This window comes from Simochromis diagramma, unplaced genomic scaffold (assembly GCF_900408965.1).
Source record: "Simochromis diagramma unplaced genomic scaffold, fSimDia1.1 OVJJ01000205.1, whole genome shotgun sequence".
Taxonomy (NCBI): Eukaryota; Metazoa; Chordata; class Actinopteri; order Cichliformes; family Cichlidae; genus Simochromis; species Simochromis diagramma.
In genome coordinates, this window is record NW_024386782.1 from 7,940,826 (window position 1) to 7,953,642 (window position 12,817).

Below are 12,817 nucleotides of genomic sequence, written 5' to 3' on the forward strand. Positions count from 1 at the left end.
ACAGGCCACAGCGAAGGAGATATACAGCTGGGAGGTCACACAGGTTGATCTAGGACCACTGCTCATCATTTTTAGAGGTCACACGCTCACTTGGGGCCTGATTAATAAAGAGCTATGGTAATTTAGAAAAGTGGCCTTGCACTTTTTAAAATTCAGCATTCATCGTTGCAGCCCAGTGTCTCACCTCCACATAAAGGAAGAGTTATGAAGACATTAAATGTCATTTTCACTGGGATGTAACTTTGTGTGAACGGGCCAATATTAATCCTTTCAAAACACGTTCAGCCTGCTTCTTGTTGATTGTGGGAATTTAATTCAGCAGAAATAATGCAAACTGCAGTGTTAACCCTTCTTTCACAACCCAACACCCTCAGAGGAATAAAGGCTGCAGTCTTATTCAATCTTCCTGGTAATTAAAGTTTCAATATTAAGATTCAGACACCTCACTGCACAGTTTGACAGATAAATTTAATCTGCTACATATACACTCACTGGCCACTTCATTAGTCCTACATTGTTAGTACCAGGTCAGGCCAACTTTCACCTTCACAGGTGCCTTAATTCTTTGTGGCATAGATTCAACAAGGTGCTGAAACTTTCCTCAGAGATTTTGGTCCATATCAGCATGATACGTTGCACAGTTGCAGCAGATTTACATCCCAAAGATGCTCTATTGGGTTGAGATCTGGTGACAGTGAAGGTCATTCGTCGTCATGTTCAAGAAACCAGTGAGATAATCTGAGCTTGACATGGTCCTGCTGGAAGCAACCATCAGAAGATGTGTACACTGTGGTCACACAGATGGGCGCGGTCAGCAGCAATAACGAGGTGGGCTGTAGGCGTTTAAAAGATGCACAGTTGGTACTGTGGAGCCAAAAGTGCACCAAGATAATATCCCTCACACCATTACACCACTATCAGCCTGAGTCATTGCTACAGGGCAGGATGGATCCATGCTTTCATGTTGTTTCTGACACCATCATCTGATTATTGAAGCAGCAGTTGAAACTCATTAGACCAGGCATTTCCAGTTGTCCGGTTTTGGTGAGTCTGTGTCAACTGTGGCCTTGGCTTCCTGCTCTTACATGACAGGAGTGACACCCACCGTGATCTTCTGCTTCACAAGTCCATCTGCTACAAGGTTTGACATGTTGTGCTTTCAAAGACCCTCTTTTGCATACCTCGTTTCTACTGAGTAATTGCTGCCTTCCCATCAGCTCAAAACAGCCTGGCCCTTCTCGTCTGACATCAAGTTGTTTTCACCCAGAGAACAGCAGCTCACTGGAAATTTTCTTCTTTAGACCATTCTCTGTAAACCCTACAGATGATTTTGCAGGAAACTGCCAGTAGCTCAGCAGTTTCTGAACTACCAATCACCATGTCACATCTAAACTGAAATTACTTTTCCTCCCGATTGTGATGCTGTTTGAAACTTCAGGTCCTCTTGACCTCATCTCCTTCTAATAGCACCAAGCTGCTGATTAAATATTTGAATTAACAAGCAGCCTAATAAAGAGGCCTGTGAGCGTAGATGATCACAGCATCTTCTTTTAAACACTCTGATATGCTCATTTGGTTTATTAAACTTTACGACTAATCCCACAGCTGCACAGAGGAAACCTTGCTTCTGCTTCTCAGAACAGATAAAAAGATTTTTATTATTCTAACTGGCACAAGTGACTGCAGCGTGGTTTGAACCGGCTTTCCCACAGCATAATCCACGAACTGTGTATGTATCCGGCTGTTTAGAGGAAGTCTATTTGTCTGGCAGGGCCCTCTGGTGGAAAAACTAAAAAAAAACACTAGGTGTGGGAGTCAAATACACGACGAGCCTTTTTTTGCAGACAGTGATTTAATTTGAGAAAAATCACAAATTCATACACCTGCCATTTCCACTAGAAGTTAAATGCAAGGGTTTCAGAACCGAACAGGCTTCAACGTCTGTTACATGTCAAAGAGCCGCAGAACAGAAACATATTGGTATCGTGTCAAATACAGATATATATATATATTTATATATATTTATAAAAAAAAAAATCTTTCTTACCTTGTGACACTACTTTTAGACTACAGCCACAGTATTCAATATTCAGCGATCTGCATGATATTTCAAAGAACCTGCTAAATTTTACTAACATCTCAAAAATGTGGCTTCTCTTTGACTAGGTATTAGTTACAGAACATGCCTTCATACACCCCCTTCCCCCCAATCTTGCCTTTTACTTCAAGCCATTTAAACAAAAGTACTGGGACTCTGGTACAGCCTCAATGTGGCATCATGCTTCCCTCTTCAAGCCTACTCAAGCTGGAACCGGTCAAAACAGAAAAGTCATTGTCAAAGAAACTTTATTATAGGCAGATAAGTGTGGTCTTGTAGTCTTTTTACTATCTATTCAGTGCTTAACTGCAGGGACTTTTTTTTCCATTTTTTTGAATGAGCTATGTAATAAGAAAGTCCAATCTTGCTCTTGCAGACGATACTGTTGATGTGCGAAGTGAGCCTCTTGATGATTTTACACAATATTTCTAAGAGAGTAAGGTTTAAGACAGAGGGTCGAAACAATCCATTACGATTAAGTGCTGTAGGTCTGTCCTTCTGGTGGTTGTGGAAGCTTCATATTTTCTTTGGACATCATTAGACGCCTTAACTCTTGAAGAACAATTTTAATGGTATAAGAATTCTGCCATTTTGCTAATATTGGTATGCTACGTGAATCCACCTGCGAGACAAAAGGGGAGAAACAAAAACAAAAAAAACAAACAGAATCAGTCATTGTGACAAGACTGCTGACAGTGAGTTATTGCACGGCTCGCATCCGAGCATCACAAAGCTGCGAAACAATTTCACAACTCCCGAAATGATAGAGAAGATAGCGAAAGCCATACATAACCTTGACAGATCTGTGATGACACTCACCGTCCCGTTGGAATTATTTATCCCATTCATGCTAATTTTTGTTACAAATCTAACGGTCGGTGCTGTCTCTGGGTATCTAGGTCCACATTCCACTTTCAGACTGTATATCCTGTTCTCGTAATTGGTCTGAGGAAGAAAAGAACAGAATGGCTTTGGTTACGGTGTCTAATATGAATAGCGGGCAGTGTGTTCATTCGCGAGTTTCCCGTGCTTACTCTCGCTGGTCCGATGATCATGCCTGTCCATCGTGTGAGAGTCATGTCTTCGTCATCCTCCAGGCCCCAGCTGACTGTGCCGTCGCCTTCGCCCTTCTGGCCCTCTTCAAGCTCTTCCAACAAGCGAAAATTGCGTGGGACTTTAACTCCTAAAATAACAGAGGAACGAAGAGAATACGAGGATCGATTTAAAGGTGTTTGCATGGCCAAAAAAGACAAAAACTAGCCATTCTTTAATGGGTTGAAGAGATTATGAAACTCTCGGCTGATAACAGGACTTAAAATAATTTGTCTATTGGTCGATGGCATTCGTTTTCTTGGGCCATTTTACTTAGACTAACACAAAATCCCCAGTGAATCTTTCAGCTCTTCACCGTGCCATCTGTGAACAGCAAAAACACATCAGCCAACGCAATAAAGTTGCGTCAAAAGAAGCAACTATGTGGCAACCAGAGGCCACATGAAGTCAATGACATTCAGCAACGTCAGCCAATGACAGGCAAAATAACTGCTGCCAAAGTGAAATGTACATTCCCGAGTTACATCAGCAACTTTTTTTTTTTTAATAAACACTGTCTACCAGCGAGGATGAATGATACTACTCACTGACGTATGACAGTGTGTCAAATAACGTGGAGGGTTACCCAGGCAACTACTGCCTAGAACAAGCCCTAGCGACAGCTACAAAACCACTACAGTGAGACGTCAAGGGACAAATTTTTATAAGTCATCCAGCTGGATACTTCAGGTACAGAAACTAATTTCCACTATTTAAAAATAAATAAATAAATAGTCGCGCATAAGACAAAATTTAAGGTCATTGCCTAAAAAAAAAAAATGTACTCAGATTTTGAGTCAAAAAGGCAAGAATTTTGAGATATGCGACTTGAAATTTGGAGTTGGATGTCCCCGTTTGTCCTCGCTTTTTCAGGAACGCATTAACTCAGGAGTGACGTTATTCCCAAGTCGAACATCAGAGTTCCGAGGTATCCTGAACAATAACCTGAGCGATAGCGGCGTGGCTGCTCTAAATGACGCATGTCCAGAGCCAATCAGCGTCGCCAGGCCTCATCCACTGCTTCAGAGTCATTAAACTAAAACTCTCCACAGCATTGGTGCCTTTTGCAGTAACGCATTATCTGACTAATATTAAGGCTTGCTGCATGCATAACTGGATCGTTTATCACACATATCCTCAGGAGGCAGTGATCTTAGGACTAGGAATCGCTAACAGGAGAGCAAACAGAGTAGTGAGGCTCAATGAAGTCATTGTTTTCTATAAGTTTAGCTTTCACGAGATTTGTAACTAAAGAAAAAACTAAAATATTCATAAAGTATAAACAGATATGTCCATAACAGCTGGTTTAGAGCTGTAATGATCACCTGGTTTTATGGGAAAGCTGCATTTTGTTATGTAACATTTGTCACCTACTGAAAATCCTACCAGTCTGAATTTGCCTTTCGCTGTTTGTATGCAAATCACTTTTTAAAATGCCGATCTGAAAACGATTTTCACTGTATGACAATCTACAGGTCAAAAGATCAATTGCCTGACTGAATATATGGCAAATTAATTGGTACAGCGCACGAAGCTGAAACAATTAGCTGACCGGCAGGAAAATATTCAGCAGCCACTCTGATAATCTGCGGTCTGCTTTTTTCCGCTGCTAGTGTTTCATGAAAATTTGACTTCACACTTCGGATCAAAACATGCAATCCATGTACAAGAGTGAAGCAGTCAAATGTACGTAAAACAGGACAAGATGATACAAAAAAATAGCTCGGCAGACCGTGGCTCACAGTATGTTACGTTCACCTTCTGTGCCTCGAATTTGATACCTTGATCAGAAGTCACTCGCTGAAGACATGCGATGCCGCGTTAACACTGAAGCTTGAAATATATCGGCGCTTTGACAGCTGTTTGGAAATGGTCACGAGAGCTGAAGCACATGGGCCTATACTGCTGATTTTTAACACCTGATTCAGAGTAAAATCCATCTTATGACCAGCGTCTTAATATCTGGGCCGATGAGAACATCGCTCAAAACTCTTCAACCCAATGTTTGGCTGCTCGGGGAGGAGGGTTGATAAGTTGGCATTAAACACATAGCCTGACAGGCACTCAGCGGACTGTAAATGATGAACTTCTTACAGGAGCAGTGGCTGCGCTTACGTGAAACTACTGGTATTCATAAGTATGATCCTAAAGACAAACCAGCAGAAAGGGAAGTGAAGGGAGTTATTTTCTTCAAAAACAAACAAAAAAAAAAAAAAAAAAAAAAAAAAAAAAAAAGACCACATGCCTGGAGCGGAAGGCGAAGAAATGTAATCTTTCATTTCACCTCATGGTCAGACTTCAGAGATAAGTTCTAAAGAAAAAAAAAATATCAGCCCTTCATCCGAGACTGAAATGGCTGACTCTTAAAATGTCTCTGCTCCCTAGAAACTGTTGAAAGATTTCAGTCATTGCAGAGACACCGATGTCAACAGGACTGTCTGTAATGGGGCTGTGCGATATGACCAAAATCTCATATCCTGATATAAGACATCTATCGTCCGATAACAATATAAATCACACAAATGTAACATTTTCTGTAAATTCTGTGAATCTCAGGCAGCTCGACTTGCGTGAAGTGTTTCCAGCTGGGTGTCGCGTACCTGGAGTCGAATGTTTTAACCGATGCATGATACTATACATTTTTAGACATAAGTTGTAACGGTCGCCGTTTTCTTTGGGAGTATTTATTACAAGGCGTGCTGCGGGGAAAAGCCTGTTCTAACGTCTGAGTCTAAGGTTTATTTTTTAGCACCTGATGGCTCTTTTTCGCTTCTCATCCGTAAATACTCTGCATACTCTTTCACGTGATTCAGTTTATTTTGAAAAGTCTCAACAGGATCTTGAGCTTTATTGTGAAAGGTTTATGTGGAAAATAAGTAAGCCACACGCAGGGATTTACCGTCGTTGTTGCTAACGACAACGCATAAAACAGGCGCTTGTCCATCCGTAGTGTGGTTATATTAAATATAAGAGAAAGAAATAACTTTAAGAAATTAATATAGCCACTACAGTGACCATCAAAACGATGAAAAAAATATTGCCGTAAACAGTTTATTTTGCGACACCACGAAACAAACGATAGCATAAAATGAAACGATTGACGTTTTTATATCGTCATCTGATATATATCGTTATATCGAACAGCCCTAGTCTGTAATAGCAACATTATAACTGATTGAGAAAATAAATGACAAGTTAATTGACTAATAACGGAGTTGAAGATCGTCAAAAGATGCTCAGAAATTCTAATGTAAGACGAGGAAAAAAGCAAGACTTTACATTACATTTATATTCACTGTGAATGGCTTTTTTTGTGCAATTTGTTTTATTAAACAAAAATTATTTATACCTTTCTGTAAATACTTAGCTAATTACAAAGTTTTAGCTCTGGGAAAGAAATTAAATTCCCAATGGGAAATTTGTTGTTTGCGTTTTCTGGTAATGGTCTGTTTTTCAAATGGAAGATGAGCCACTAAGTGCAACGTTTTGGTCACAAAACATACTTTGTTTGTTTGTTTGCAAAAATTCAGCAATTAAAAATGTAAAATACTGATTTATCAGTCAATATTATCTACATATACACACACCAGGGTAAAGTTTAAGTGAAAGAAAGATTAAGTAATAGAGCACAGGAGCGATCTTGAAATGTCAGCTGTGCTAAAAACAGTCAAGAGGAGCAAAAGAAGAGGCTCTAAACCAGTTACCAGCATTTTTGTCTGTAGTGCTAGTTAAAGATTATTCATTAACACATAGATACGGACAAATGCGACTGGTTAATATCAGCAGACTGATTCATCAGCTGGTCTCCACAACAGCACGAGCCGAGTTGGTGACTGTTGGTCTATCATGTCAGGTTGGTGCAAAGGCCACAGAATAAAGGATCGGCTTAGTAATGAGTGTGTTCGCCACATCCATCACTGTCCAAACTGAATGCTAGTTTTGTTGCCCTCACCTGTCTGACAAGTATTATCAGTTGCAGTGACGGTTAAGGGTATTGCTGCAATTCAAATTAAGAACTCGACTGGAAGACATCTAAACAGCTCCCCACGTCCCCACATGTGTGTTGTTAATGGGGCAACTTAAATCTTAAACTAGGTTAAAAATGAATCGGCAGGTCGCGCCAACTTCTCAGTTTCGATTACGAACTTACTACTTTCTCTACTTCGCTCCCTTTTGCCGTTTCGTCTCCGTTATGGTTGCTTAAGATCTGCACAAAAATAAAAGCCGTTTGCTGCGACTTGCTATTATTCATTTGTTTTGTCGTTCAGGGCGTTTATTTTGCAAATTTGAAAAGCCACGCTTCCTGTTGGAGCGCTGAAGGCAAGCACGGGCCCCGACTACTTGCTGAAACAAAGCGTGCCCACTACAGCGGTTGTAGTTAATCGATCTGGTGCTCGACTATCTTCCCCGCCCTACAACTGCAAATACCCACCTCGTGTAAATACAATACATTTTTTTACCTAATGGAAAACGGGTTAAACAAAGGCGTTAAGCGTGTCACAACAATAGCGAGCAGCGTGCTAATGAAAGCAGAGGCGGAACTGCTCCCCACATTAAAACATTTCCGATACCATTATGTGTACTGCCGTGTGCGATGCTTCATGGAGAAGCTATACAAAATTTCTCATAAAGCATGTTTAACTGTTCGGTTATTGTGCTTTTGTTGCCATTTAATCACAAAATACGCGTTTACGACATTCATATGCGATAAGAATATTCCGATCAAGCTAGCTGGACAAAATGGGAGTGAGTGCCGCGCGGTGCTGGAATATTCTAGTCGCTAAGTTAGCTTCACTAGCTAATGCCATCTATGGTTGTTTGCAAAACACATTAACAGAAACCTACAAACCAAATCAAAAATTTATACTGGATTTTTATAGCTAACGTTTGTTTCACATGCACGGTGTCCGTATGGGCCACAGTGAAGGCCACCTTAAGCTATTTCAGCTAACTCACGGGGCCAGCTAGTCACTTCTTCGCTATATAGCTAGGGTTAGCCAACACACCAGTTCCGTGACATAGATGGCTCCCGTGAGGCTCACTGCTTCATCGACTGCAGTAAATTACAAATCAAAGCGATTTCATAAACCTCTCTCCTAAGTAAAAAGTCTCAGTGTCGTGACTGAAATAACATCGAGGCCTCGACTTGTGCTGCACATTGCGTCGCTGTATATGTTAGTTTGAAGACACACAAACCTGAGGAGGCCGCCATCTTCTTCAGCCGAGTCCAGAAGCACACAGATGTGTGACATCACGGCGGTTAAAAATCGGGCGAGCAGCATCACATCGGCGGAGAGCGGCATTGCACGCTGCTGACAGGCTGTTCGCACCTGTCCACTCTCACTCTCGTTCCATTCTTTCATGTTTCATATCGTCAAACTAATTTCAGTGTTAGACAAAGGTAAACACAGCAAATAAAAAGTAGTTTTTAAATTCCATTCATTAAGGTTACAAAGTTACTCAAACCTGCCTGGACTTAATCCTGATTACTGGTTGTGGCACCCTTGGCAGTAAGAACTGCAACCAAGCATTTGTAGATACTGGTAATGAGTCTTTGACATTGCTATGGAGGAATTTTGGCCCACTATTCTTTGCAGAATTGTTTTAATTTAGCCATACTGTAAGGTTTTCATGTATACAGTGGGGCAAAAAAGTATTTAGTCAGCCACCGATTGTGCAAGTTCCCCCACTTAAAATGATGACAGAGGTCAGTAATTTGCACCAGAGGTACACTTCAACTGTGAGAGACAGAATGTGAAAAAAAAAAAATCCATGAATCCACATGGTAGGATTTGTAAAGAATTTATTCGTAAATCAGGGTGGAAAATAAGTATTTGGTCAATAACAAAAATACAACTCAATACTTTGTAACATGACCTTTGTTGGCAATAACAGAGGTCAAACGTTTACTATAGGTCTTTACCAGGTTTGCACACACAGTACCTGGTATTTTGGCCCATTCCTCCATGCAGATCTTCTCGAGAGCAGTGATGTTTTGGGGCTGTCGCCGAGCAACACAGACTTTCAACTCCCGCCACAGATTTTCAATGGGGTTGAGGTCTGGAGACTGGCTAGGCCACTCCAGGACTTTCAAATGCTTCTTACGGAGCCACTCCTTTGTTGCCCGGGCGGTGTGTTTTGGATCATTGTCATGTTGGAAGACCCAACCTCGTTTCATCTTCAAAGTTCTCACTGATGGAAGGAGGTTTTGGCTCAAAATCTCACGATACATGGCCCCATTCATTCTGTCCTTAACACGGATCAGTCGTCCTGTCCCCTTGGCAGAAAAACAGCCCCATAGCATGATGTTTCCACCCCCATGCTTCACAGTAGGTATGGTGTTCTTGGGATGCAACTCAGTATTCTTCTTCCTCCAAACACGACGAGTTGAGTTTATACCAAAAAGTTCTACTTTGGTTTCATCTGACCACATGACATTCTCCCAATCCTCTGCTGTATCATCCATGTGCTCTCTGGCAAACTTCAGACGGGCCTGGACATGCACTGGCTTCAGCAGCGGAACACGTCTGGCACTGCGGGATTTGATTCCCTGCCGTTGTAGTGTGTTACTGATGGTGACCTTTGTTACTTTGGTCCCAGCTCTCTGCAGGTCATTCACCAGGTCCCTCCGTGTGGTTCTGGGATCTTTGCTCACCGTTCTCATGATCATTTTGACCCCACGGGATGAGATCTTGCGTGGAGCCCCAGATCGAGGGAGATTATCAGTGGTCTTGTATGGCTTCCATTTTCTGATGATTGCTCTCACAGTTGATTTTTTCACACCAAGCTGCTTGCCTATTGTAGATTCACTCTTCCCAGTCTGGTGCAGGTCTACAATACTTTTCCTGGTGTCCTTCGAAAGCTCTTTGGTCTTGGCCATGGCGGCGTTTGGAGTCTGACTGTTTGAGGCTGTGGACAGGTGTCTTTTATACAGATGATGAGTTCAAACAGGTGCCATTCATACAGGTAACGAGTGGGGGACAGAAAAGCTTCTTACAGAAGACGTTACAGGTCTGTGAGAGCCAGAGATTTTCCTTGTTTGAGGTGACCAAATACTTATTTTCCACCCTAATTTACGAATAAATTCTTTACAAATCCTACCATGTGGATTCATGGATTTTTTTTTAAATGTAAGGAAACAGCCTGTTTAACATCATGCCAAATCTGGACTTGGTCACTCCAAAACCTTCATTCAGATCTTCATCCTGCTGCATAATCCAAGTACACTTGAGCTCCGGGGCACAAACAGATGACTGAACAGTCTCCTCCAGGCTTTTTTAGTAGCGTTGTTTCTGAAGTACCATAGTAGCCCCAGACCATCACACTACCACCACCATGTTTGACTGTTAGTGTGATGTTATTTTCTTTGTTAGTTTGTAACAAAGAAAATGTAACAAAAGCTTCCCAGAAGTTCAGCTTTTGTCTCATCAGTCCACATAACATTTCCTCAAAGGTCTTGGGAATAGTCACCATGTTTTTTTTGGCAAATGAGAGACGAGCCTTTGTGTTCTGTCAGTTATTTGATTGTATCGTCAGAAGACGGCTGCATTTATTTGTTAACTTGCTTCGTGTGGTTCAGATTCTGTGCTCTTACAGTAGGCCTTTAACTTGCTTGGTACCATCCTTGGCAAACTGGGGCTGAGGGGCATTAACGAGTGGAAGTGTTTTTACATTCAGCATATAAAAGAGGGGCACAGCTGGAGTTTGCAAACCAAAGCAGTGGCAGGACTTGATTTAGAGTCATGAGTTAACCTAACTGGTCACAGTCCAAACTCCATGTGTTTGGACTGTGAGAGGAAGCCATGCAGGGATGGGGATCATGGAAACTCCACACAAAGTGGCCCCAGCCAGCCAATGCATTCAAACCCAGGACCCCTTTGTTGTGAGGCAGCAGTGCTAACCACTGCGCCACCATGTTGAAATTAAAGTTAAGACTAAGTCAGTGCAGCTTCTTTTTGATTAGGATTAGAGCCCTAACAACTTCACTAACAGATTTAATATAAATACGTGCAGGCTGTATTAGTTTTCTATCATACCCCCATACTTTGGACATTATGACCGACAAAAACTATCATCTTTTTCTGGTAAATTTCAGCCTGGTTTCAGCTGACAGCTCGGCAGGTTAGGATTTTGCACACGTCACACATCACCGTTCAAAATTAAGTGAGCATCTCCCAAATTGTCGGGCTTTTGACCTTCTTAGACAAAACCTCGTCTGCTGATTTGTAGAGTTCAGTTACATTTAAAACAGGATGAGAAGGGTCAGATATTTCACAAAAAAAAAGATTTATTTTATTTTTGAAACTTTAAACACACTTTTGTGGATAATACAGGTGTCCATTCCAGGTCCAGAATTTATGCAGGTTGCACTGTTAGAAGGAAAGAAACAGTTAAGCTATCAAGAGCAGAGATCTGAGAGATTCGAGACACATCTGGCTTAACTGCATCTTTTCAGTGGTCAGGTTATTGGATAATTTAATCTTACAGATCTGGATTAAAGGTTTTTTCTCCCTCCAATATTTTATCCATTTATTTGGCTAATGTCAGACCTGATAAAATTGGACTACAATAAAAATACAATAGCAAAAAACATACTTTATACATGTATAATCAGGCCAGAGATTAACTGCTAGAGGATGTGCAGCAGATTTGGGAAGCAGATGAAGTGTGGTCACAGATAAGACAAAATGGTGGATGTAGCTGGTCAAGTCACCCACTCTCATCGCTGACTCTGATTGCTGCCATGTAGCTGTAGTTGCTATAGCAACACATCATTCTGGCTCCAGCTGCAGGTGTACAAACTCCGGGGTCTCCACCATAATCTGAGATAAAGCCACAAAAAAAGAGCCGCTTGGCACGTCCGTTTAAGCATGATTTTATACGACAGCAGGCTCTCGCGCTCATGTTTTACCACTTCAAACCCCCCCCCCCCCCCCCACCCCCCTGCTGAGTAGGACAAACTAACTTTTAAATTCATGGCTCAGATTGCTTCACAGATATTGACAGATATTGAGCTAAGCCAGTGTGAGTGAAGGACTGCACCAAAGTGCCAGGGAGCACAAAAGCAACAGTACACTGAACACTGGGACAGATAGAGTCTGACTACATTTATTCTAGTTTGGGTCAAGATAAATGAAAAATGGTTGGTTGGTTCTAGTTTTGATGATATGACACAATGCTACCAAGACCAAAAGTTCTTAATTGAAAGCAGAAATGACTATCATACATTTTGACCTTTGGGAAAAAAATGACCTAAAATAGCCACTCTTTCTGAACTGGCCATCTAGTTTTGATTAAATTGGACTCTCCTGAATAATCAAAGTATGAAAGTCAAATTAAAATGAAATTATGATTTTGACCCTTTGACCTCAATTCTGACCTTGGACCTTGACCTTCTGGGAAAGGTCTGGGAAACTCAGAAATGCTTGGAGAGTATATTTTTGAAGTCTTTTTAAACCATACTCAATTATTCATGCACCAGTGAAATGCTTTCAACATTTGCATTTCCTCTGCTCGAGCCCTACATTGTTAAATGATAAAACGGGTTTGGTAGTGGAGACATTCATAGACAAGTAGACACATGACGAGACCAGCATGTCTACATGTCATTATTTAATGGTTCATAAT

General features: G+C 41.3%; 1 protein-coding gene across 1 annotated transcript; it reads right to left on the bottom strand.

Moving 5' to 3' along the window:
- Positions 1-1,625: 1,625 nt before the first annotated feature.
- Positions 1,626-8,517, bottom strand: ube2v2 (ubiquitin-conjugating enzyme E2 variant 2). Its single transcript, XM_040020355.1, has 4 exons — positions 8,387-8,517; positions 3,133-3,281; positions 2,918-3,043; positions 1,626-2,720 (listed from the first exon to the last, which is right to left on the bottom strand). The coding sequence occupies exons 1-4, from the start codon at positions 8,400-8,402 to the stop codon at positions 2,574-2,576; spliced, it is 438 nt and encodes a 145-aa protein (XP_039876289.1). The 5' UTR covers positions 8,403-8,517; the 3' UTR covers positions 1,626-2,573.
- Positions 8,518-12,817: the final 4,300 nt, after the last annotated feature.